Below are 26,716 nucleotides of genomic sequence, written 5' to 3'. Positions count from 1 at the left end.
TCTAAATGGGGAGTTACAGATTGAAATATTAACACCTAGCCTAATTATTGTGGTGAACTCTTTTTCCTCCAACAATACTGCATATACAAAACTTTCTCTCTTAATAGATGCTGTATGATTTTCAAGTATTACTATTGATGATGATTGGTACATTAACACAGTAGTTCTATCAGGCCTAACATAAGCTTCATGAAATTTTGCTACTTAACTGAAATCTTGTGCAACTTAAATTTGGTATAGTTCTAAATTTTTTATTTCAGGTATACTTGTAAGCACAAAGTTTTAATAATCTACCATTTAAGGGGCTGCCATGTGCTGATGTCTGAGGACAGCTAAAGGAGCATGTTTACCCTCAGGAGATAGTTGAGGGAACAAACTTGCAAAAGTGAAGATAGGACCTTTTTTACTTATTTTCTCTTCAAGCTACTTCCTTTCTCAACAGGAAATTTTATTATTTGCCACAGGCCCAGTGAGTTTGAAGGCCACTTATCTCAAAAAAGAAAACCATTAGGCTATACTACCTCCTTATCTCCTCAGACCTTTAGGAGCCAGAGGAGTTACTCCTGAGGATGTGGCTATTGCTCTATAACCTTTCCCCTCCCTGGTGGGAAGCTTGTGATAAGCTCATGTTATATAACTTGTTATATTCTGATTAGGTAGACTTTTGCACCTAGATTGTAAGTTCGGCCCCCAGACAATGGGGTATCAGACAGAGTGGGGTGGAGGTCTTGCATCAGGAATCTATAAAATGCTTGGATCTGTACTCATGCATTGGGCATTGCCATTATGGCAATGGCCTCTTTCTCATGAGAAAGAATAAAGACTGCTTCTTATACTATCCACTCTCTGACTCCAGGTTTGTAATTATAATTTGGGTGGGTGCTCATTTTATTTCATCACACCATAATAATATTCAATATTAGGCTTCATCCTTTTTATGTTTTACCTTCCCCCATTAGCATGTAAGGATAGGGACTATCTTTTTGCTTGTACTTGCATTCACAGCACTTAGCAGTCTTTAACACAGTGCTTGAAACACAGAGCTTTATCTATCTTTCTAAACATTAGGGCTGTCAGATGTGATTAGACTTGTTCTATTTAGCTGCAGAATGCAGAATGAGGAACATCCAATAAAAGTTGCAGAAAGGTATATTGAGGCTCAATATCATTGCCAACAAAAGTGTAATGTTATCTCATAAAGCACTAAGATCCACCATACCAGAGTTCTCCAAGAGGAGACTGGAGGACTGACTACTTGTTTTCATTGTTCAAGAAAATTTCTAATCAAATACAGGTAGATTCTAACTTCTAAGATTCTGTGAACTTTCCTAAGTAGCTAATTGATTAAAACTGCATTGAGGAGGCAACTAGATGGCTCAATGGATTGAAAACTGGGTCTAAAAATGGGAGGTCCTGAGTTAAAATGTGGCCACAGATGTTCCCTAGCTGTGTGACACTAGATAAGTCTTTTAACCCTCATTGTCTAGCCTTTACTGCTCTTCTGCCTTGGAGCCAATGCACAGTATTAATTCTAAGATGGATGGTAAAGGTTTAAAAAAAAAACTGCATTACATAACCTCTGCAGTCTGGCTCCAGCCTACCATTCCAAACTTATTACACCATATTCTTTTTCACACACTATACTTTCCAGCCAAAATGGTTTGCTCACAATGTTTTCCATCTTCATCTTTGCACAGGCTCTCCTCTGTTCTTGGACTATACCTCCCTCAAAGCTTGACCCAAGAGCTATCTCCTACATAAGGATTTTCTTGATCTCTACACTCCCATCCCCAAATTATCTTGAATTTACTTTGCATTTTGTTCCACCTAAATATTGTTTACTCTTATTAACCTGAAAAAACTCAGACCAACTAGCTGATCAGTAAAATAAAAAGTGAGGCATTTATTCAGGATGGAAGAATTGCAGTTTGGTACAACACACTGCCTTATTAAGACAGGGAGGCTCTGGTAGGAAGGAGGAAAGAGGAAAGAAAAATACTGTAGTAATTGTGCTATAAGGAATGATTTCTGGAAAGACCTCCATTAATTGATGCGAGTTAAATGACCAGGACCAGGAGAATATTGTACACAGAAAGTGAAACATTGTGAAAGGATCAAATGTAATTGACTTTGCTACTAAAAGCAATGAAATGATCCAAGACATCCCTGAGGGACTTACGAGAAAGAAGGCTATCCATATCAAGAGAAAGAACTGTTGGGAGCAGAAACCCAGAAGAAAAGCATATGATTTATTACTTGCTTATATGTTTACATGATTGGGTTTTTGGTTTCAAAAGATTTACTTTAATTTAAAAGATTACTCTATTACCAAAATGGATATGGAAAATATGGAAATAGGTATCAAGTGATAACACAATGCAATTGCTTCTCAGCTACAGGAAGGGGGAAGGAAGAGAGAAGGGAGAAAAAAATGAATCATGTAACCATGGAAAAATATTTCAAAAAACAAATAAACAAAAATAAGATACAGTAATGTGAAATAGTCAGAGGGTATATAGTCTGAATGCACAGAACAGCTGAGCTGCTGGGAATATTGAAGGCATTGAGGGGTTGTTGCAGAAATATTATCTCTATCCAGAAACAGGAGCAGTTAGAAAATTGGGGTATAGGGAGGGTTATCTTCTTGGGGCAGTTAGAAACTGCTGGTCAGAGCAGCACAGGGGCACAGTTTCCCAGGGGGTGATACCCTAAGCTCTTTTAGGGCAGGTTTAGTTTTTTACTCAATACCTGGAATTCTCTCCCTTTCAAGTTCTAATTACACCCCACCATCTGCTAGAAATCTTTTCCAGTTCTCCTAAATGAAAGTGACTTCCCTGTGAAATTACCTTCCATCTACTCTGCAAAAATCTTATTAGAAATAGAATTGTTTACATGTTGCCTCCTCCATTAGAGAGTGAGCTCCTTGAGGGCAGGAACTTTCTCTTGTTTATGTTCTCTTTTTTTAGTATAGTGCCAGGTATATAGGAGGAGCTTAATAAATGTTTGTTGTTTGATGCTGTGGTTGGATCCCCAGCACTTTGTATAGTTTACAGTAATTAAATGCAGTTTTGTTTTTTTTTAAGCTCTTTCCTTCCGTCTTAGAAACAGTATCGATTCTAAGGCAGAACAGCAGTAAGGGCTAGGCAATAGGGGTTAAGTGATTCGTTCAGGGTCACCCGACCTGAGGCCTCATTAGAACACAGGCCTTCCTGACTCCACACCTGGCTCTCGGTCTACGGGGCCACCCAGCTGCTCTTCATTGAGTGCATTTTCTTGGACATCGTCTTTCGTGCCTTTGCTCGACCAGATGGGCCGAGCCTGGCTTTTAGAGACAGGGGGGTTAGCCTCAGAATCCGAAGACCTGGATTTCAAACCCTGGCTCTGCCCAAGCAGACGAGACTCGGTTTCCTCATCTGTAAAACCGCCATAGTAACCCTTGAGGTGGGTGCAGCCTGCGAGCTATGCTCGGTCACCGGCCCCAGAGGTTCAAGCCGAGCTCGCCTGCGTGGTACAGAGCTGGTCACTCTCCTCTTTAAGCCTCAATCTCTTGGGCTCAGTGATTTCAAAACTACTCCCAGTTCCAGGGATTCAGACCCTTCCGCGCTATGGTCCACTAAGATCTTTCCGCCCACTCCTGCCAGTCAGCAGAGCTTGCACTCAAGATCCGGGATACCTGAATCGAGAAAAAAGTTCTTAGACGGAACAGTTACGTCATCTCCGGGGACGGGACTTATGCTTTCATGTTCATTGGTTGCTTTCCAGGGATGTTCCTCTGAATTGGGCTTTTTGCACCAGAAGTCTAGTTCCTTGCCCATAGCTGCAAAGACTTCACATTCCTCCCGCGGGACCAGAGTGCGCGCACGCCCTGCTAGCATTGTCTGAGCCCATTGGGTGAACCCAGAGTGTCATCAGCGCTTATTGGCTGAAAGGGGCGCAGAGAAAGCATCCTGCCAGTTGATTGGCGTCGACGTTCGCGGGATACTGTTTGTGGCGCCAAGTAGAGCCTGGTCTCTTCTAGGTTGGGAAACTACGAGATTCCTCGGGCTCCTAGTGGACTTTGTGGACGCCAGCCCTGTTCCGGCCCTCGAGGGCGCCGCGGCCAACATGTGGAATAGTAATGGAGAAGCTGCCCTGAGGGCTTTTAGGGAAGGGGGAAAGGGAAGCGTGGCAGGAGGTGGAGAAGCTCGGCGGGGCTCCGAGGTTGGGGGTCCTGGAGAGGTGGGGCAGCAGGGGAGAGAGGCTTGGCAGTGGTCTGAGGAGGGGTCGCCTGCAGAAATAGAGGTTCTGTTGTGGTCTGGGGATGATGCACTAAGCAGGAGGTCAGGAAGGAGAGGAGATCAGCATAATCTGGGCATAACAGGAGAAGTTAAAAGAGGAGGAACTGGAGAAAGGGGTGTTGGAGAGAGAAGCTGAGTACTAATCTGAGGGCGGGGGTTAAAAGGGAGAGGCAGGGACTCAGGTAAGCGTAGGTGAGGAAAGAGATTCAGCATGCTGGGGGTTGCTCAGCTATGGGATGGATGATTGTTGACCCCAGAAAGGAAGAGTGATTCTGATGTCATTGTGCTGTTAATGCCAGGTGGATTTGATGGAAACTATGGGAGCTCTTCCTACACGAGTGGTGGCTACACACAGCCCCCAGGGGGATTTGGCACTCCTACTGCTTCTCAAGCCGAAAAGAAGTCAGTAAGTTGAAAAGAAAAACAGTTGGCCCATTTTCATTTATTTCCTCCTAAAGTGACTCCCTGCTTAGAAAAGAATACCCATGTGAGGTATTTTAAGCATAAATTGAATTGACATTGTAATGCAGCTGGTAGCTAAAGAATAGGATGAGCAAGAGAAGGTGTGGAGATAAGCTTAATAAATGTTTGTCAAATTTTCCGTTATTTTGGACTTGTTTCTTTGGTTTCATTTTAAAATTTAATAAAACAACCAATGAGTCTTTCTCTTAAGAAACTTGTTCCTCACATTCAAGATTCCATCTCCCAGCTCCATGCTTTTGAGACCTTTGTGTTTTGGAAGGAATAGATTGTAGTGCATATGCATTTCATTTCATAAGAAGATGATTGACTAGACTTTGTCTTTTTTTATCATATCAGTGTATTTGAACACCAACGTGAAATCCTTTTATCTCCAAGTTTGTCAGGGTGCTACCCAAACTGACAGTTCATATAGCAGACACAGATATTATAGACATGGTCAGATAGGTTGCTCTGTCATTGATGTGGGTACAGATCACAGCTCTTTCATGCTCGTTATCCTGTTTTATTCTTGCCCATGTTCTTCCATAGACCCTCCAGAGAACATCTGTCTAACATGCTGGAGGCCAGCTTCTAAGCCCTGTTGAGTTTTCTGGATGCTAGTACAGTTTATCTCTTATCCTTCACTCTTTGTTAATTTTCCAGGATGACATTCCTACCACCATTTCTCACAAACAGGTCATCTTTCAAAATAGGCTACAGCCTGCTTGCATACACCTTGGGCATCTCCATTGCTCTTCACATCACCCACAACTGATTCTTAGGAGACTGTGGTGTTTCACAATTCATACCTGCACAACATACCAGGAGAACATTTTTATTATAATGGAAGGGATTTGTGTCTGATCTCAACTTGAGGTAGTTAAAAACACTACAGAATTTCCTAAATGCAATACTTTCTTCTCCCTGTTCAATTCTTGGCTCTAGTTGTTTACCTATAGTTCCTGTCCTGGATATGTGTATTGTTTGTGCTAATTCAATAGACTGGCCATTGACCTATTTACCTAGTCTGATTAATAGGCATTTCATTATTTTTTCTTTCTCAGATGGATTTGTTAAGGTGATCTCTTTTTAATAATTTTAGACCACATTTAGAGGACTCTGGTTTCGTGGGGCTTGATGCAATCAGAACATTGTCATTTGCCAACAGAAGCAGCTGGAGAACTTAAGCAATAGTAAATAACCCCTTTTCCAGTTGACCCTGTACAGAATAAGAATATCTCTCATGGCAGTGGCAAATGCCTATAGCAAGCTAGGCCTTGGTTTTTGTTTTACTTGATATTAATAATCAGAGTTGTTGAATGAAGGTTTCTATTACATCTTTCAAGGCATCTTTTATGTTTTTGGTATATGCATGAGAGATCTTGTTGTAAGAGAATCTTTAGAGTGTCATTTTGTTACTGTTGAGGAAACTATCTCATTTTGTGTCAATGTAAATATATGGTTTGCTCTAGAAAATTGTTTACTAAAGCCTTCCTGTTCCCTTCTCATATTTGCATCAAGGATACCCTCTATATGTGTGGGGATCATTCTCATTAGGATTTTATAATAATGTATGGCATATGAGTCAATATCCCATTGGTCTATTTTTGTGCATAGTAATACTATCCATAATACTTTCCAAGCTGGATTGATGTTGGACTTCGGGTTAGTGACTCCTGCTCTCTAGGCCTGTTTTTTTTGTTTTTTTTTCCATTGGAGGTGGTGTTGGACTTGGTGATCTCTAAGTACCCTTCTAGTTCTTGGTATTCTGAAACTGTGCCTGACCCCAACTGGCAACCAGACCACAATACAGCCTGCTGCTCACTGGAGGAACTGTGTTTGGTCAGATGTTTATTTTGTTATTGTTGGTCCCTCTCTTCTCCAAGGACAAATAACTTTTGTTTTGGACTAATTGGTCTGGCTAACTTTATCTTATTGTAGTGTCAGTTGTTTAACACATGTAAGGGGGAGGTGTTGGGTTGAAATAGCATGGTTCCAATGTCATAGATGATGAAAATCTTCATGGAGATTCTTTGGTTTTATGTCTGATTATCTCTCACTTTTATCAGTGAATGCCCTTGGGATAATGGGATTTTGGCTTTCACTCCAAAATTTTTGCACTTATTTTCTCTTCCTTCTCACCATTATGGAGTAATAGTGCTCTTCATTGTCTACCTTTTCCTATAGTGGATTAGAAATTAGTTTATCCTTTGTGTTAACTTGGGCAGCTCTGTCTGATTGGCAGAGACTAAGATAATTTCTGGGCTCTCTTGCCATTTTTGTTGTACCATCTACTTTATATCAGTCAGTTAATGAGTATTAGGTTCCTGTGATGTTATAAGTGCATGGATTCAAAAACAATGAATGAAAAAAATCTATAATGGTGATAAGCAGGGTCAGTATTTTTCTTTCTATTCTTTATCATCAACATTTTTTTTTACCCTTACTTTCTGTCTAAGTAACAGTTCTAAGACAGAAAAGCAGTAAGAGCTAGGTAACTGGATGAAGTGACTTGCCCAGGGTCATATAGCCAGGAAGGTTTGGAGGCCAAATTTGAATCCAGATCCTTGTGAGTCCAGGCCCAAAGTGTTCTATCCACTGTACTAGTAGCTAATCACAGTTAGCAATTCTTTTGAATAGGTTTGATTGAAACTCTTGAAGTTTCAACCAGTGTTTTCTCTTCTTTTGATGTAGATTTTGATCTTTGCTAAAACTAGCTGATTGATTAGCCTGCACATAGACAGCTAATTCTGATGTATTCCCCATTTCAGTATCCAGTTTCTTGAAAAGATAGTTTTATTTTTTGTCATATTATTTGCTCACCAGATCCAGGGCCTTTGGTCTCTCCTTGGAAAAAGTATCCATGACTTGTGGTTGAGGGGCTCCTGAATAGTTTATAATCTTTTGGCTTCTTTTGTGTCTAAAGCCTGAACTCCATTTTCCGACCTTCCTTGAGTCCAACTTCACGTTGAAGGCACCAGTTATCAATGCATAAACTTGGGATTAGTGAGGCTTGTCCAGTTCTTTTATGTAGTTTTTCTGTCTCTTTCATTGTCTACAATAAATGTTGGCCCATAAGTTGTAGTTACTTTCATGGGAGACTTTTTGTGTAAGATCATCCTAATAAACACAGCAAGGTGATATACGATGTATTCTGTGTTCCTTTAAAAGTTTTTTATTGTTGGGCAACACAATATAACCAACTCTGCCAGTTCTTTCATTTGCCTCTGTAACGCAAGCTACCCTCTCATTTAGCTCTAGCTTTCTTCTGAATCTGTGTTCTAGGATAATGTCAATATTGACAAGGTTCAGTTTTTCCATCAGAATGTCACTTCTGCTCTGTTGCCTCATTGGGACATGGAGAGATACTGGGGTCCTCAAAGACTGAATCCAGATCCTCCTGACTCCAGCTGGACCTCATTCATATAGTAGAACATAAACTCTGCCAATTTCTATCAGGTAATCTCATTCCACAGATTAATCTGCTGCCCAAGAACCAGACTAGCCCAGTCTGGAGAAGATTCTTATCACAAGTAGCTTGACCAAAAGGACATGAATTCTTGGCTGCCCATGATGTAAAAGAACTTTCAGCCCTTTGATGCCTCCTGCTTCTTTTTCCCTTAAGTTTGTTTCAACAGTGACTGAGTAATTTAAAAAAAAAAAAAAAAAGAGCAGAGCTTGCTAAGAACCAAACTGGTTTTACCAGCCTATAAACATTAACTTAAGATTTGGTCTTCTAAATGTAAGGTCTTTACTCAGTGAAAAATTGGCATGGTCTTAGAAGCAGGGGAGAAAGAGAGTGAGGTGAGAGTCAGTAAAACTTTGGTTTAATTTGATGTCTACCTTCTGGATCAGCTAGAAAAAAAAGTTTGTTTTTTCCCCAAAGTCCTTTTTAGTAACTCAAGTGTTATCTTAGTTAGACTTGAGTCACTATATACAGTGAATGATTAAAGTATTTGTGCTTATCTGAATATAGCTTGAGAGCAGTACCTTGTCTATGGACCTGATGGTAATATTGGTAACTTGTGAATTCTTTGTAATCTTATACACAAAATTGCAAGAAATGTGTGTGAACTGAAATAGATTTGGGACTCCTTCTATTCCCCTACCCCTAAATTATAGCCCTTGCCTAGGGTCACAGTGAATTAATAGAGCCTTAGTTTTCTTATACTAAAAAGTAATGTCTTAAAGATCTCAGAGGTCAAATAAGAAGAAAACCAGACACAAAAATGTCATGAATGGGGTCCAACTCTGCACAGAAGACTTTCTATTCTTTTCTTGGGTTTTGTTTCCTTCAGATAAAGGAGAATTTTAGTATCGAGTGTATACCCTGTCGTTTTTTATTGCTGACCCTCTCCATCCCTCTGATTCTATGATGATAGAAGGGAGACTGATGGTATTTTCTCTTTACAGAGAGCAAGAGCCCAGCACATTGTCCCTTGCACCATATCACAACTCCTTTCTGCCACTCTGGTTGATGAAGTATTTAAGATTGGGGAGATTGAGATTTCACAGGTATGGCAGTAATAGTTTGGTAGAATCACTGGATGACAGTAAACTGTTACACCAAATGATGGCATATGATTTAAAGGGCTAAGGTTTTTGAGACTCAGGAAAATCATTTTCTCCCTTTTTACGTAGGTCACTATTGTGGGAATAATACGACAAGCAGAGAAGGCCCCAACTAACATTGTCTACAAAATAGATGATATGACTGCTGCACCAATGGATGTCCGACAGTGGGTAGACACTGATGTAAGCACTTTGGGGTTCATGGGAAAGAGCGTTGAGTTTGAGCAAACTGCAGTAGATATTATTGAAGGCAATATGGCGCCCAGAGGAAAGTTCTACTGGACTCTGCCCCAGTGAGATCACATCAGGAGTGTAGGAGTGCCATAGTTTAGAAAGAACATTAGTAAACTGGAGCATGTCTCTGGAGGGGACTGAAGATGGTAAGGCTACTGAAGACCATGTCATATGAGAATCAGTGGGAAGAACAAGGTCTGCTTAGTCTGAAGAAAAGCAGGCTTTTGGGGAATGGAAGACAAGGATGATAACCCCATCTTGTATTTGGAGGGTTTTCATGGGAATGAAATTTGCTTTGTTTGACCCATGGACTCTCTTGGGAGAAATAGTGCATCTCCCCTCCCTGGAGGTCTTTAAGCAAAGGCTGGATTATACCCTCGTCAGTCATCCTTGCTTCATAGGGGAGGTGGAGCCTGAACCTTGAAGGGAACAATATGAGCCCAGAATGATTGGGCTGTGGGGTTGGACAACACATTAAGAAGTACCTGTTCAGTCAGACAGCACCAATATGTTTGGGCTCCTTGGTTCTATGCTCTGAGGTCACACTGCCAGATAGTCTCTTAAGACTTTCTAGGATCAATGAAATTTGTTGCCTTTGCCTGAGAGCCATTGGAACACCTTTCCTAAGTGTGATGGGGGGGGAGGGGAGAGTACTTAAATGTTCTCGTGTTGAACTTCAAGACCCACTAATAGTTAAAAACTGGAAATAGCCCTTTTTACTAAGTGGTTGTACATGTTTTTACCTTTCATTTTCCCTCCTCAGCTTGATAATTAGCAGATACAGTAACCAGTGGTCATAGAAAATTCACAGGTTGATTTTCCCTTCCCCCTTTAGGACACAAGCAGTGAAAATACTGTGGTACCACCAGAAACCTATGTAAAAGTGGCTGGTCATCTCAGGTCTTTCCAGGTAAAGCAGACCATAAGTAGTAATAATCACCTTTTGCAGTAGATCTAGGGCTTTTTTTTTTGTAGTGACTCTCGAAGGCAGATAATGTGATTCTTATCCCCACTTTACAAGTGATGATTATATATGTGGTGTGAGTTGCCCACCATCCCATTTCACTAGTGTCTGCATTGGGAATTAATCATAGGTACTAGAACCCTATCTTCTGAGAAATCGTGACTGTTCAGAGTAAGAGAACACTTTCTTTTATTCACACCAAACATCGTCTGTATTCATCTCACAGTATTCTGTCTGGAGTGTGTCGGAATTGTTTGAGTTTGAGAACAGTTCTTGTCTCTTTTGTAGAAAAGCAGTTCTGGTTTTTAGTTCCATTGAGTGTTTAGAGAATAATGGATGGGTCAATTTGGAAAGAAGGCATTGCTTTGGGAGATCTCTAATTATAATATAAAGGAGTAATTATCAAAACTGGTACTAGATAAAAATAAATGAAGCTACTAGTGAAGAAAGATTTGGGACCAAATGAATATACCTAAATATGTCTTGTGTGTGGGGGGTGAGTATTGATAGTAAATGGGTGGTATCTAGACTCCCCCCCCCCCACCTTTGTTAGCTTTCAATGGGCCAATCAGTTATTCACTCACCCACACCCCAGGGAAGACCTTTGAGGGAATAAACTCAAAAAGGTTCCCAACTGGAAAAGCTATAGTAGGGATGTTGAAGGAAGGTGTTGGGGATCAGTTGTGACCCTAATGGGTTAGATCCCACCCTCAGAGCCAGCACTATGGAGACAAGCCACTCCTAAGTTCTAGTAGCTTTGCCCTTCAAGATGATGTTTGGTATTCGTCTTCCCCTCAGCCACAAGATCAATCTTCCTCCCCTCCAAGTAACAGCCCCAAACTACCACTGATAAACTAATAAAGATTTATTATAAGGATGAGGGAATTCAGGATAACAGGATAAGGGATGTTTGAGGATTTTTGAGGAAGGAGGGTACAGTAATAACTTCTCTATCAATTATGAACCCCACAACAAGAGAGCAGTTCTGATTTCTTCTGTAGCTTGGACTCAGAAATTGACTCTCCCTCCCCTCACAATATCCTGTCCTTAACACTATCTAACAAACAGGGGAATAACTGCCAGGAAGGGGTATAAGAGGGATCAAGGAAGGGTCCCCCAAGTGCCCGCTCCCTCCATAGTCTGGGTACTAACACCAATTATAGAGCACAACTCTTTTGGTTTCTTCTTAGCTGGCAATGAAGTCATTAGAAAGGTTTTACTGTTGAAATCTCCAGATTGCCCCTGAATTTTGGGTTCGAAAGAGCTAAATTCCTGTCCAGAACCTCCCAGCCACCCACAACCATCCACGCCAAGCCCATCCGAGACTTGAATGTCCTCTCAGGAGACTTTGGCAGTTGGCCATTCGCAGTTTAGAATCCACAGAATTTTCACCAAACTCCCTCCTTCACTGGCCCCTTCCAAACGGAAGTCTCTCAAGAGTTCCATGGGGTCGGTTTCCAGTCCCTTCCAAGATGAGTGCTTAGTGATCCTTGATTTACCCCAATTCCACACTTACACTTGATAAAACCAAGTATAAAACACCCAGCAAGGAAATCATTACTCAAGAAAAACTTGAGTTTTGACATTTCCCCCCAATGAGAATAGACCAGCATCATACAACACAGTAGAATCCAAATTGATCAGCATCAAATGTAAAAACACCATAACAAAAAAAAATTATATTTCATAGCCATGGAAAGGGAGAAAATCCTTATTTATCAGTGACTTAGAAAATTGTAATATCCACCACAGATGAGTTTGATTATATGGTAGGACTCCATTTTATACTACCAGGACATTCCAAGACTTCATGGAAGTTGAAATTCAGTCATAATAGTAAAGTTCATTAGTATATATAAATAAATAAGTATTTTTTATGCAAACATACATTCTTAGGCTTATCAGTGCTACCAGCCTCATTACTCTCATACTTTGGGGCCATTATTGATAACTAAATAGCATTAATGAAACAAAGAAAAGCCCTACTCTGATGTAGACACATCTACTTTCAAGCAAAAACTTGGGACAAAAACTGATGTGGAAGCTAGTGTTTAGCACAAAACAATGTGATAACACATACTTCTCAGAACAAGAATGAATGTGATTAGGCAAATTGCTATGAGACTTTATGCAGTTTGGAAGATGTAAGGGGTTAAATGGTATTTGTTGGATGAATATTAAAAGATTTGGTCACCAAGAATTGAATAATTATCAATTCTAAAGTGATTTTTATTAATTTATTTACAAAATATAGGAGAGAGTGGAAGTAGAGAGATGAGAAGAAGGAAGAGTAAGAGATCTAGCCTAAAGAACTAGATTTGTATTCAAGTCTGGATTTTATTCCAGCAGGACTCCAGAGGCCCAGCCAGAGAGCCTAAAAGTCAGTTAACAAGGGTTTTAGCCACAAAGGCTTTTCTCAATCAAGCCTCCCGGAGGCTAGTACATCCAGGGAAGGTAAGGTAGTCACCCTTTTTCACTCACCACGTGTAGTTCTGAGGGAGAGATTGAAAAACAGTCTCACCAAGGTCTCAGGGCCCCAGCCAGCCAGAACTCCTTCAGGTCCAAAACATGAACAAGAAGAGAGGTACAGGAAGTTGTCACTCCCTTTTAAAGGTACTTATTTTTCCATCACTTCCTGTGCCTTCCCCTAGTTTATGTGTCCAGTCACAATAGACACTTTGCTTAGGACTGCTCAGGGGGCAGTCAGTCAATTCTGATTCATCACCCACTTTTGCACACATGGGTCACAGACCTTCCCACTTGTGAATTAAGTGGTGGTGTTTACATCTTTGGTGATTAAATCTTAGCAAGGGCAGGGTAGATTTAATCTCATCACAATCCCCCTCCCACCCCCACCCCCACCCCCGTGATCATTTGGGAGACTTGTCTCCCCAATTGATCATTTGATGTATTCATCTTATACCCCTAAAAATCTTCTAACTACAATAGTTAGAGATAAAAGGGAAATAGGAGAGAGAGAGTGTAAAACTAATGTTTTGCTAGACGCATTGACAAAAAGCCTGTTAGAGGGCAATCCCCTTTGGCATAAGAGTTTACAATTCAAAATAATTGTATTCAATCCCCTTAAGTTCAATCAATTGCCCCCCAAAGTTCATTCTGAATCATCTTGATTCAATGTAGGTTTCTGCAGGCATCTTTCGCCAAATAGTTCATTTTCTGGATTTGTGGATTTAACAAGCTTTTTCTGAAATTTTTCTTGAACAAAATTTTAAATCTTAGATTTTTATGAAAATACAATTCCCCCTGAAGAGGGTGTTGACTAACACCCAGATCAACTCAGAATATATGGTTGAGTTATGGGGGGTATGAGTCAATTATCAAAAGAAAAACCAAAAACAAAAAGAAAAACAAATCGAAGAAAAAAATTAAACTTTGGGAGAAATAAAAAATTCAAAATCAGAATCAAAATATTAAAAGCCTATGTATATAAAAATTTCCAAGCAAACAAGAATAGATTCGTAATACCCTTGTATTAGGGTCCAATTTAATAAATTTCTGTCCCAAAAATCTAAACAAAATGCAGTAATATTGCACTTACCCAGTGATGGGCAAACTTTTTAAAGAGGGGGCCAAAGGAAAGGAAATGCTCATCTGTCAGTCTGTTTCTAAGGCAACTCTTTCAAAATTTCATTGTATTATATTCTACTCATTGTATTTGTCAGATTAGGAATAATGTCGCATGGCCAGATAGAACATTTCAGGGGGCCCACATCTGGTCTGCAGGACGTAGTTTGCCCATCATTGCACTTACCCATTGGCAGCCAGGACTATAGGATATTACCATACTGTAAGAGAGAAAAAAGGACTCGATTTTCATGTAAAAGGGAAGTGTCATTCCCTGGTCTAATTTACTTTCATTCTCAGGGATTGAGGAGCCAGAACAGCCAATTATTAGGTAATTGATAGAAAGTATTTCACAAAAAGTGTAGTTCAAGGAGTCCTGCATCTTAACTTATGTCAAGAGCTTGATCCTTGAGTCTCACACCAGGTTCCAGTCCTTTCATATTGGTGTAGAAGTTCATCAGATCTACCTGGATTGCTTTGGTCTTTTTTTTTTTTTTTTTTTGACCTTGTGCTTCTTGGCACTATATTATGGCTCTTTTGTTCCCTTCTCCTGGAATCAGGCAGAAACATTAATCACAGTCCCGTAATATTTATCAATAAATGGCAGGTTTCCATAGTCTAAAACTTTGGGTTTTGAATTAATATTGTAACAAATATATATTTTTTAACTTATCACTGCAGAATCAAAAATTAATATTGATTATATGTACTTTAAGTACAAGAAATTTAAAAAGGGAAAGAATCAAATATTCTGTTAGAAAAATAAAAAGAAAAGCAATAATAAAAATTTAGAAATTCAATGTGTTCTCCAAAAACAGTGTCCACTTGTCTAAGGACTATTATCGCCAATGCATGTGACATTAAAAAAAACAAAACTATGAACTCATAAGTACTTGTCACAAGTTCTACAGATGTAGCAAATCTTTCAGCCTTGGCTAAGATATTTTAAACAAAATCTGTTACTGCCATCATTCCAAAATGTGGCAGAGGAGCCCAGAAAAAAAAAAAACAACACAAAGCTGATGAAAACCTTTTGAGACTAAAAATGTCACCAAGAATTTGGATTATTCTGGTGGAATAGAGTAGAGTAAAATAAGCTGAAGATTTAAAAAACTATATATGTATGTCCATTCTATTACTTAAAGATTTTAGTTCCTTCTGAATTTTGGTCAGTAAATCGTTAGTCTCTTCCTGTTTTTTTTTATGGCCTTTTGAGACAAAAAACAGCAGTTCTCCTTAACTCTTCAAGATCCATCTCAGGCCACCTTGGGCAATGTGTTTTAAAGTAATCCTGGACTTCTCTACAACTGTTATTGACAAGTTGTTGCCTTATTTGCCTAATGTCCTTTTCAATAGAAATCTAAAGGTCCATATATCTATCTCTTAGCTCAATGAACCTGTCCATGAATTGGGAGGGTGTCTCATCATCATATTGTGTAAGGAGTTTAAATTTCGTCCAGACATGTGGCCTTTTGGGGCATTCTTGCATTGCTTTGAGAATGGCACCCCTAGCAAGACTTAATTGTGCATTTTCTCTGGGGTTGTTATAGTCCCATTTAGGATCTTGGGATGGCCAGTGTGCTGCATTGCGTCCTTGGGCTTTGTTAACAAAGAATTATGTGGATAAAAAAAAAATTTATTTTTCTGCCTTAAATTTTTAAGATGCCTATTGAGTATACCTGAATTCACATAAAAAGAGGTCCCACTCTACCTATTTACAAAGCTTATGCACAGTTGAAAATAAAACATTCAGAATAAGGAGGAAAAATATGGACTGAAGAAAGATCTTTGTGTTACACTTCAGATAAAAACCTGATTCCAAAACCTATAATCAAAGCAAATTAATAAGGCTAAAATTTTTCAAGTAGCTTGATTGTCAAAGGGTATGAGTGGTCTGTTTTCAAAACAAGAAATATAGACTCTCTGTAACCACTTGGGAAAGTGTTCAAAATCCCTAAACATGGAAATTCAAATTGAAACATTTTTAAGATCCCATTTGACACCTTTCAAATGAGCAAAAATAGTAAAAGAAGCTAATATCCAGTGCTGGTGAAAATGTACATGCTGATATGCTGCTGATGAAGAGCTGGGAATTGGTCGAGCTACTTTAATTTATTTATTTTTATTTATTTTTTTAAACCCTTAACTTCTGTGTATTGACTCTTGGTGGAAGAGTGGTAAGGGTGGGCAATTGGGGTCAAGTGACTTGCCCAGGGTCACACAGCTGGGAAGTGTCTGAGGTCAGATTTGAACCTAGGACCTCCTGTCTCTAGGCCTGACTCTCAATCCACTGAGCTACCCAGCTGCCCCCTCAAGCTACTTTAGAAAGCAACTTAGAATCATCCAACAAAACTTGGATGTTCATGCTCTTTGACTTTGGTTCATTATTTATGTTTTCTATGATAGTGGTATCAGTTGTGGGGAGGGTTAGGCAGAAAGACAGAGGCCAGAGTCCTGACTTTCTTCTTTGGTTTGAGCTCAGATTGAGTGAATAACTGAGATCTTCATCTCACTGTAGAAAGAGGATACTGGTGTTCTTTTACTCTAAATTGGAACCAAATCCATTTTCCATGTTGCAGTTATACATAGTGTTTAGGATCCATTGTACAATTAGCCTTATAGTGTATACCAGTCTATTAAGGGTTAAGTAGGTTTTTGAGGGCAGTCTGGAGAATCTGACTGCTGTTTATTATTATTATTATTATTATTATTGTTGTTATTATTATTGTTGTTATTATTATTGTTATTATTATTATACCCTTCTTTTCTATCTTAGAATCAATACTAAATAGCAATTCCAAGGCAGAAGAATGGCCAGGCCTAGGCAATTGGGGTTAGGTGACTTGCCCAGGGTCATATAGCTATGAAGTGTCTGAGGCCAGATTTGAGCCCAAGCCTTTCTCATGCTAGGCCTGGCTCTCTTTCCACTGAGCCACCTAACTGTCCCTGCCATTGATTCTCTTTTTTCTTTTTTCTTTTTATTGATTAATTAAGAAAAATTTTCCATGGTTACATAATTTATGTTCTTCCCTTCCCCGACTCCCATAGCCAAAATGCAATTCCACTAGGTTTTACAGGTGTCATCAATCAAGATCTATTTGCATATTATTGATATTTGCACTAGGATGATCGTTTAGAGTCTACATCCCCAATCATATCCCCATCAAGCCATGTGATCAAGCAGTTGTTTTTCTTCTGTTTCTGCTCCCACAGTTCTTTCTCTGGATGTGGATAGCATTCTTTCTCATAGGTACCTCAGAAATGTCTTGGATCATTGCATTGCTGCTAGTAGAGAAGTCCATTATGTTCATTTGTACCACAGTGTATCCATCTCTGTGCACGGTGTTCTCCTGGATCTGCTCCTTTAACTCTGCTTCAATTCCTGGAGGTCATTCCAATTCACATGGAATTCCTCCAATTCATTCATTATTCCTTTGACCACAATAGTATTCCATCACCAGCAGATACCACGATTTGTTCAGCCATTCCCCAATTGAAGGGCATAACTTCGTTTTCCATTTTTTTGCCACCACAAAGAGTGCTTGCCATTTATTCTTAATGTTGCTTCTGTGGTAAATATGTTCATAATTCCAGACAACCAGCTTCCAAATTCTTTAGGAGCCCAGTCCATCCCTGACTTTCACAATGTTAGTGTCATTTGCTTTAATGACAGCTTGTAGAGAGAGCTCCTACTTTGACCTAAACTGTTTTGTTATTTGAACAGAACAAAAAGAGCCTGGTGGCATTCAAGATTCTTCCTCTGGAGGACATGAATGAGTTTACCATACATATCCTGGAAACCGTCAATGCACATATGATACTAAGCCAATCTGTCAGCCAGGTGAGTGCTTCTGGAAAGTCATTCTTTTTGGTCAATCAGTATATCAGCATGCATTTACGAAGCACCTACTGTGTGCCAAGTGCTGCACTAAATGCTGGGGTTACAAAGAGAGGCAAAGGGAATACTCTGGAGGGAGATCACAGTCCATTGTAGGGAGACAAAATTGACACGGACACAGACCAAATCAGAATTTTAAAAGTGTGGTGTTTTTATTTTTTAACTTTCTTTGGGATAGGATAAGATTTAGAGGTAAAAGAGAATATGTTTTTCTTTTTTTATGAATTAAATGTCATATAAAGAGCATTTACAAGGTCAGCTAGGTGGTTTAATGGATAGAGCCAGGCCTGGTGTTAGGAAGACCTGGGTTCAAATGTGACCTCAGACACTTCCTAGCTGTGGAACCCTAAGCAAGTTACTTAACTCCAATTGACTGTAACTAGAGTGCCTTGCTCTGGACAGGTCCATTGTCTATAGTGACTGTGGAGGATCCCATAGAAGGCAAGGAAGGATCCTGCAATCTCTAGACTTCAATATATTTTGATTTATAGAATATCAAGTAATAACAAGGGTGGTCTCATCTAGGCTCAGTTACTGGGATAAAACTAGTTTAAAACATGGTAGGGGGATTTTTTATTCTCCTTATCACTAAAATTTAGATGGGAAAGTTCTTTTTGCCACCCCTACCACCCCCCAACACCCACCCACCCACACAGCCTACTTCTATCATAGGAGAAGAGATCTAGCCCTAAAAGTAACTTCAATCATCCTATGATATCCTTGCCATCTATTGACTCTTATGCCAAGGTAATGATTCCACCAACATCTTTCTTGTCATCTCTTCAGATGATATGACATAGAGGCACACCGAAGAGCTAAAGCTCCTTTTCATTGATCCTTCTTTCCTGCTTTCAGGATGTGAAGAAATCAGGGAACAGTCATTGGGTTTCGTTAGTTTTCACTACCCACAAGAGGTGCTATGTGTATGAAGGAAGCACTATAAAGGTGGTTAGGATACTTTATATGATTCCATATTCTGCCTTGTGGCCTTTCCATTTTAAGACCTAAACAACTGCAATAACAAAACCTAACTCTCTTCTTTTCTCTAATTGCTATTCTATATACCTTGCCTAGCATCATGAGATCCTGACCTCACCTGATTTTACACGTCTTAAAGGAGCTAGCTGAGAATTGTTCTTTCCCTTTTTCTCATGGGGCTTTCCCAGAATTACTTCAAATTTACCCTCCTGAACCCAAAGACATGCAACAGGAAATACTTTTCTTAACTTGTAGAATCTATGCCTCTTGGCCAAAGGCTTCTTTGATATAGTAAATGGAGGGTTAACTAATGAGTCTGCCAGGGTCATAGACCATTGTCAGAGTTGAAAGGGAGGCTAGGATCTGTCAGATCTAATCTTTTCAAGTTTTACAGAGGTGAGAACTCAGAGTTCAGAGAGTGGAAGGCCACACAGGGAATTTAGTGGCAGAGCTAGGATTAGAACTCAAGTCTCCTGTCTCCTCCAACACAGTATTCTAATGTTTCTTTTTCCTTTTCTTTTTCTTTTTTAATTTTTAAAGCCCTTGGCAGGAAGACCATCTCTCAACACTTCTGGAATAGGAGATACAGGAGGCTTTGGAGGAAACAGCTTTAGTGGGAACAGTTTTATGCCAGCCAATGGCCTCACTGTAACCCAGAACCAGGTAAGGCCCACTTGTGTGACTAGAGAGAAAACACCACCACCTTAGCTCATGTGGCAATGGATTACAATAGAGTAATACCATTCTGCATGTTCCACTGTTACCTCTCCCAAGTTGTTCAGTTGAGCTAATACCTGACTCATTCGTCCTCTCTACCCTCTTCTCTGGTATAATTTTTTAAAAAAGGAGAATACAAGATTCCATTATGTTTGTGGTTTAATTTTTTTAAAATTGACTTTCTGAGGCTAAATGCAAACTTGAAGGCTTTCCTCTTGCAAGTTGTCTCCCATTCATACATGGAGACCATATATAATTCCTCAGTAGATGCATAAAGATGCCATGATGGTAGGAAACTCAGGTTGTCAGTATTGTAATATCACTTCTGCTATGCAAAATAACCTCCGGTTATTCATCTTTTTAGTTGAATTCGACACTATGCTAATCTAACTATGTATCTTAACTCTATCTATAATCCTAAAAATAATAAATTCCAATCTATGCTATTTCCTAAATTTTCTATTCTTACCTATGCTGAAGACAAAGGATAGGAAACTTTAACTATGAAAGATTTGGGGGTTGAATACAAATAGTGAACAAATTTGAATGTGCTTATAAAATCAACAAATGCAAATCTGTAACAAAATAGTAAGTTCTAAACTTTGTAACTTTCTCACTTGCTCTATGGTAATGCATAAATGTAACAATCTATCTAAGTAACTTCTTTTAATACTTAACTTCTAATAAACATTCATTTCAAACCAACAAATTTAACAGTCTTAAATTTCTATAATACCTAATCTATTATTAATGAATGTTAGTATATAAGTAAGTTCCTATGCTATATTAGTATGTTAATCTGTTCGTAACATATCTAGCTAAATCCATAACATTACTTATGCCTATCTCTCATTTAACTTATGGATAAGTCTATCTAAGAAATTCATAGCTATAATATACTGTCCCTATGCTATCTACACATAAAAAAATCCCTGACTAATCTCTCCTAGGATTAGTAAATTTATTTTATTATGGTTTAGTATCAAGTATAATACATACGTACAAGGTTCTTTATGTGAAATTTTAACAGAGAGTAAATTCAAGTACTGTTTAACCAGATCTAGGAACATAAGTTCTCTTTTGCTATGGTCAAAGTACCTTTTACTCTAACTATTAAAATGTATATACACTATGTACATGTGAAGTAAGTTTAAGTGTCTGTGTGTTGGACATATTCCCTAACATGTTCTGTTTGGTTTTAATACTCACCATCTCCTTTAGAATCCTGCTGTCAATCAGCCATGTACTGATGCATGCATTCTAATGTATGGATGCATTGATTTATGATCCGAATGTGTTAACCTTGTACCATTCAAACCTAATCTTGCACAGTTGATCATGCTGTTGTCATGCTTCTCTGGTGAGGTTGTCCAAGTCACATAGGTGTTGTATACAGTTCAGTTCTTTGTGTAGTCCTTCTGCATTGTCCCTTGTGATATTCTTGTGATGTCCCAATGTCTCATCTTTTTTTTTCATCACTACTGGAAATCCATCTTGTCTGTTGTCTAGCTTGACTGTAGAAACTTGTCACCTTCAGATACAGGAACTTATTAAGATGAAAAATAATAAAGGCTGATATAATAATATAAATTAGTATTTTAATTAAAACCATGCTGATAGATAAAGTCATTAGACCACACGCTTGTAAGAATTCAAAACTGCCACCCAGCCATTATTGTTATCTCCTGTCTCTTCCTGAGTCTACAGTCAAGAGGGCTTCCTTTTGGATACTCCTCCCATTTAAACAGTCCTCTGCATGGTGACGCAGGCATCCCCACACCCAAAGAACCAAACCGGAAACCCGTTGGACCATGGGAAATGTAGTTTTAAGGTCCCCACGTGTCCATAGTAAATATATATATACTTTTAGATGGCATTTCCCAAATTTCACTTTTACAATTCCCGCTGAGGTCCGGCAAAAAAAAGGTTAGCCCTTTTTCTTCGCTGGACCTGTAAAAATAGACAACTTCTAAAAATTTAGGAATTTGGGGGATAAAAGAAATGGATAAACAAATGGATAAAACTAGCCACATTGACAAGAAACCAATTTGGGGCATTCCCCTATTGGTATAACAGTGTACAATTAGAACAATATATACAACTCAATTTCAACTCCCCATAGTTCAATCAACTGCACCCCAAAGTTCAAATTTGGTCTTCATGGTACAGTGAAGGCTTTTCAGACATCTTCATGGTGTCTTCACCAAACAGGTTCGTCGTCTGGATTCTGGGGAGATGGCAAGATCCTTATCCTGAAATTATTCTCAAAAGAATTTAAACTTTACATTATAGATTACAAAACATACATTTTCTTCCAAGATTTATGCAATTCCCCCTGAAATTACTCCTAAAAGAGTTAAATATACATATATTTTTACATTATCGAATTTTAAAAAACTTAACAGAGGGGGCAGCTGGGTAGCTCAGTGGATTGAGAGTCAGGCCTAGAGACGGGAGGTCCTGGGTTCAAATCTGGCCTCAGACACTTCCCAGCTGTGTGACCCTGGGTAAGTCACTTGACCCCCATTGCCCACCCTTACCACTCTTCCACTAAGGAGCCAATACACAGAAGTTAAGGGTTTAAAAACAAAACAAACAAACAAACAAAAAAAAAAAAAGCTTAACAGACATCCCATCCCCCTGAGGGAAATTCTAGACACACCTTTTTTCTTAAAAGGGGTACCTCAGGTCAGCTAAGGATGGCAAAATAAAAAGAATAAAATTCAAGAAAAAAGAAGAAAAAATTAACTTGTGAATGAAATGTAAAATGTGCAAAAATGTAGGGGAAAATAAACTTAGACCTTTAAATCAAAGTGTAATTAAAGTGAATTCAGCAGTTTGCAATTAGCCATTCAGGGCCAGGACTAAAGGAAAATGTCTCTCTCTCTCTCTCTGATCTGGCTTATCATCAGCTTTTCAGGGAAGTGAGCCAAATAAATAACCAATCTTAGGTGCTTTCTAGGAATCTAAGTTGAGGGGACCCACGTCCTCTAAAGTTTTAGAAAAGACTGGGACTCCAGGACTCAGACCCCAATTTCCAAGCCCTAAAGTATTGGCATAGAACTCCTGCAATCCATGCAGATTTTAGTCAGTCAAGTCTCTGACCATGTGCTTTCTTTAGCACAAATTAACGGCTTTTATATTCCCTTCTGGAATCAGAGAGGCATTTAATCATAATCCCATAGTCTCAAGGCTCTTCAGGTGTTTGCATTAAGGTTATATGGCTGTAGAATAAAAAAAAAAAAGGATAAATAATGATTATATATGTACTTCCAGTACAAGATGATAAAAAGGAAAAATCAATTGCTCTAATTAAAAAAATGTTTTAAAAATCAAATATATATATATATATAGCTTAGAACTAGAAGGGTTTTGTTACCCAAAAATGAGGTTTTCTATGAGAGAAAATGGATCTTACAAATAGCAGATTCACAATGCACATTCACATAGAGTACCATTATTTCCAATAGCACATTTTAAAACAATAAAAAATGATGTTTAAAAATCATATACTTGTTACAACTTTTAAATCTTGGCTAAGAGTTTCTCAACAAACTCTGTTATTGCTTCCATAGCAAAATCTGATATTTTAAAAAAGAAACCTTCTGGTCTAAATTATCCTCAGATAAGAATATACAGGAGCTCCTTGGCTTCCTGTTTTAAAAATCCTGGGTAGGAAATGCTTCTACCCATTTAAGGCAATAATGTCTCTTATAATAAAATATATAAAAGCTTTATCCTTTAAGACAACAATTCTTAAGGATTTAAAGTAAAAGTTAAAAGATCTCTTGTAAAATTACAAGTTAATTCTCAAAGCATGGAAACTTTCAAGGTTCTTTACAATTACCAAGACAGAATAAATTTTAAAGACATGTGCTCCTATAAGATGTTCATAGGTGGTACATATAACCACATTGTTTCTGATACAGTAAGCTTTAAGTAAATAAGGAAATATAATAACATCATAAGCAGAAACTTCATTAGCTTAAAATGATTCAGTGCAACAGGAAAATCAACGAAATAAGCAAGATTAATTTACAAAACTAATTAGCAAAATACAGTAAGATATGGTCTTTTTAAAACAGAAATAAAACTCATTCAGTTTCGAGGTTTAAAAGTTCACCCCGGTTCAATTTAAGGTTCTTTTGATTGAGTTCTGCTGAGTTTAAGGAGTTTTTTTTTTTAAAGTTCAAAGTTCTGAGCAGGTATGGGGGTGAATATTTTTTCCCCTGAGTTCAGTTTTTAATAATCGCAAAAGTTTGAATAGGCCAAGCGCCCAAGAGGTTCAGACGCTAGGTCCACGTGGGCTCGGGGTTAGAGAAAAGCTTAGGTCAGTTTTGTAGAAAATACCACGTGTAGAGCTTGTGTGGGTGGGGGGTGCCTAAATTAGGTCTTTAGAGAAACACGTGGAAGGCTAGAAATAGGGAGAAAGGGGAATATACTTCCCAAATTCTTTAGCGGTAGAGTTGAAGCTGGACCGAGGCGTTCGGCAAGTCAGGGTGGGGGTCGCTTCTTGGAAATCTCAGGATTCCGGATTCACAGAAATGGAGTCAGGAAAAGCAGCGGAGATCACAGGGACTGGAACGCTGGCAGGCTTGTAGTCAGGAAGCGGTAGGAATGGAGATCAGGTCAGGAGTCAGGAGATCAGAGGCAGAGACACACTGGCTGGGCTCCGGCATTTTAGTTTTAAAGCCAAAAGCCAGAATCGGCTGGCCTGACCTCCCAAGGTCTGGACTGGTTGGCTGAGTCCCACCTGAGGCAAAAATGTGCTGTTGCTTTTAGCAAAAGCATGGCAAGGAAAGCCACTTTCCTTTTTTAAAAAAAGTGCTCAAAAGAGCTGAGCCAGGCCAAAAAGAAAGCATGGCTATCCTTAGGCTATCTGGAAGATTGAAAGTTCAAATTTTGACCGTGTGGTTGCCATAATTATTAAGATTAAAAATAATAAAGGCTGAGATAATATAGAAATTAGTATTTTAATTAAAACCATGCTGATAGATAAAGTCATTAGACCATGCGCTTATAAGAATTCAAAACTGCCGCCCAGCCATTATTGTTACCTCCCGTCTCTTCCTGAGTCTGCAGTCAAGAGGGCTTCCTTTTGGATACTCCTCCCATTTAAACAGTCCTCTGCATGGTGACGCAGGCATCCCCACACCCAAAGAACCAAACCGGAAACCCGTTGGACCATGGGAAATATAGTTTTAAGGTCCCCACGTGTCCATAGTAAATATATATATACTTTTAGATGGCATTTCCCAAATTTCACTTTTACAAACTGTTGTGTGTGTTGCATTGTGTTGTAAAAAATTTTGTGTTGTGACAAAAAAATTTGATTTTTTTAGGAGAGTTATTATAAAGTCTGTTGTAGTCCATTGTCATACTTGCTGTCTTTAAGCTTATTCATCAGTGACACTAATTTGCTCTTCTGACTGCTGCTGTTCTTCTGTGGTTGGGTCTTTTCTGCTTAGGCAATTCTTTGGAGAACTTTATGTGTGTAACATGAAACGATGGGTTTCTACTTCTGACTTTTACTGCTGTTCGGGGTTACTAAGATTATTTCATGTGGTCCAACCCATTTAGGTTCTAAGATTGACTTTCTGGTGAAGTTTCTGATATATACAGTGTCTCCCAGTTTATAGTTATGCAAACTAAAGTCAAGTGGGATTCTTTGTTGGATCAAGGCAAATCTGTGTAACTCACCTAGCCTTTTTTTTAACAGCATGATGTATTCATAGAGCTTATACTCCATTCCAAGGTGTGATAAGTAGTCTGTTTCTTGTGGAGCCTTGCCATGCCATGGTAATTGGCCATTGTAAGAAATAAAATAGATATAAAAGGATAGATTTAAAAATATTATGGTTTTAAAAGATTTATTAATAGCCATTAGAAAAATGAAGCCACGTGCCATATTAAGAGTTAGTTTGAAAGACCCGCCATTACCTCCACCACTATGCTGCTTCAGCCAGAAAAGAGCGTGCCCTTCCTGGCCCTTCCTTTTATTCTTCTCTCTACAATATTACACTTCCTGTCTATGTGATTATGCAAGAGGAATTATGGGAAATATAATTTGAAAGAGCCCTAAATGTCCATAGGAAGTTTAGATCAGGGACCTCAAAATTAGTTCAAGGACCCCCAAATTTCCAATATCACATTCCCCCCTGAGAGCAGAGGGAGACTGTTCTCCTCGAAGGCTCTTGTAAACATAGCTAACTTATAAATTACAGAAATTTGGGGATAAAAAGAAAAGAGGACAAAAACAATGATCCTATGATTGCTAGGCACATTGACAAAAAGCCATTTGGGGGCAATTCAGGGAAAAAATTCAATGTTTTCAAGTACAAAAATGAGAGAGAAAAACCTCAAATACTGTATTGCACATCAAAGGGAAAAAATAATAAAAGAATGTTTTAAAAATAAAAATATATAAAGCTTAGAATTAGTGAAAGGTTTTTCACCCAAAAATGAGATCCATTTCCTGTTAAGCTTTTCCATGAACTTCTGTGTGTGTAAATGACTGACTTATACAAAATAGCAGAAATTTATAATGCAATTCCAATAATCTACCAAAATTTTCCAAAATTACAATAACACATTTAAAGGCAATTGCAAACAAACCCATTATTATAACCACTCACTATGATGTTTAAAAATGTATACTTGTCACAATTCAACAGGTATAGTAAATCATTCAACTCATTCAACCTTGGCTGAGATATTTTAACAAAATCTATTACTACCTCCATCCCAATTGTGGGGCAGAGCCTAAAAAAATCTGATAAAAACCTCTTGGGTCTAAAATATCACCAGGAATTCTAGATCCTTCTGATGAGAAAGTAAATTAAAATAAAGAGTTAAAATATCAAGCATACAGGAGCTCTTTTTGGCTTCCTGTGTAATATATAAAAAGTTTAGATAGGAAACTTTTTGTTTTCTCTACCTTTTTAAGACAATATTCTTTATTTTATATATATATATACACATATTGTATATATATATATGTATATAAACCTATCATCCATTCAGAAGTTA

The 26,716-nt window shown here is 38.5% G+C and overlaps 2 protein-coding genes across 2 annotated transcripts in view; one reads left to right on the top strand and one right to left on the bottom strand.

Moving 5' to 3' along the window:
* Positions 1-3,875, bottom strand: part of LOC123241035 (acid sphingomyelinase-like phosphodiesterase 3b) — a 33,158-nt gene extending 29,283 nt beyond the window's left edge. Inside the window, exons 1-2 of the mRNA XM_044668745.1 lie at positions 3,674-3,875; positions 3,222-3,413 (exon numbers count right to left, since the gene is read on the bottom strand). Of these exons, the coding sequence (XP_044524680.1) occupies positions 3,222-3,413; positions 3,674-3,875 (394 nt within the window). The remainder of the gene's footprint in view (positions 1-3,221; positions 3,414-3,673) is intronic.
* A 123-nt stretch (positions 3,876-3,998) lies between these two features.
* The window catches only part of RPA2 (replication protein A2), a 28,140-nt gene continuing 5,422 nt past the window's right edge, over positions 3,999-26,716 (top strand). Inside the window, exons 1-7 of the mRNA XM_044668744.1 lie at positions 3,999-4,114; positions 4,577-4,683; positions 9,153-9,254; positions 9,381-9,494; positions 10,381-10,455; positions 17,819-17,935; positions 19,511-19,633. Of these exons, the coding sequence (XP_044524679.1) occupies positions 4,105-4,114; positions 4,577-4,683; positions 9,153-9,254; positions 9,381-9,494; positions 10,381-10,455; positions 17,819-17,935; positions 19,511-19,633 (648 nt within the window). The 5' untranslated portion in view covers positions 3,999-4,104. The remainder of the gene's footprint in view (positions 4,115-4,576; positions 4,684-9,152; positions 9,255-9,380; positions 9,495-10,380; positions 10,456-17,818; positions 17,936-19,510; positions 19,634-26,716) is intronic.

Source organism: Gracilinanus agilis, chromosome 3 (genome assembly GCF_016433145.1).
Source record: "Gracilinanus agilis isolate LMUSP501 chromosome 3, AgileGrace, whole genome shotgun sequence".
NCBI classification, from domain to species: domain Eukaryota; kingdom Metazoa; phylum Chordata; class Mammalia; order Didelphimorphia; family Didelphidae; genus Gracilinanus; species Gracilinanus agilis.
This window is presented reverse-complemented; position numbering and strand designations above follow the sequence as displayed.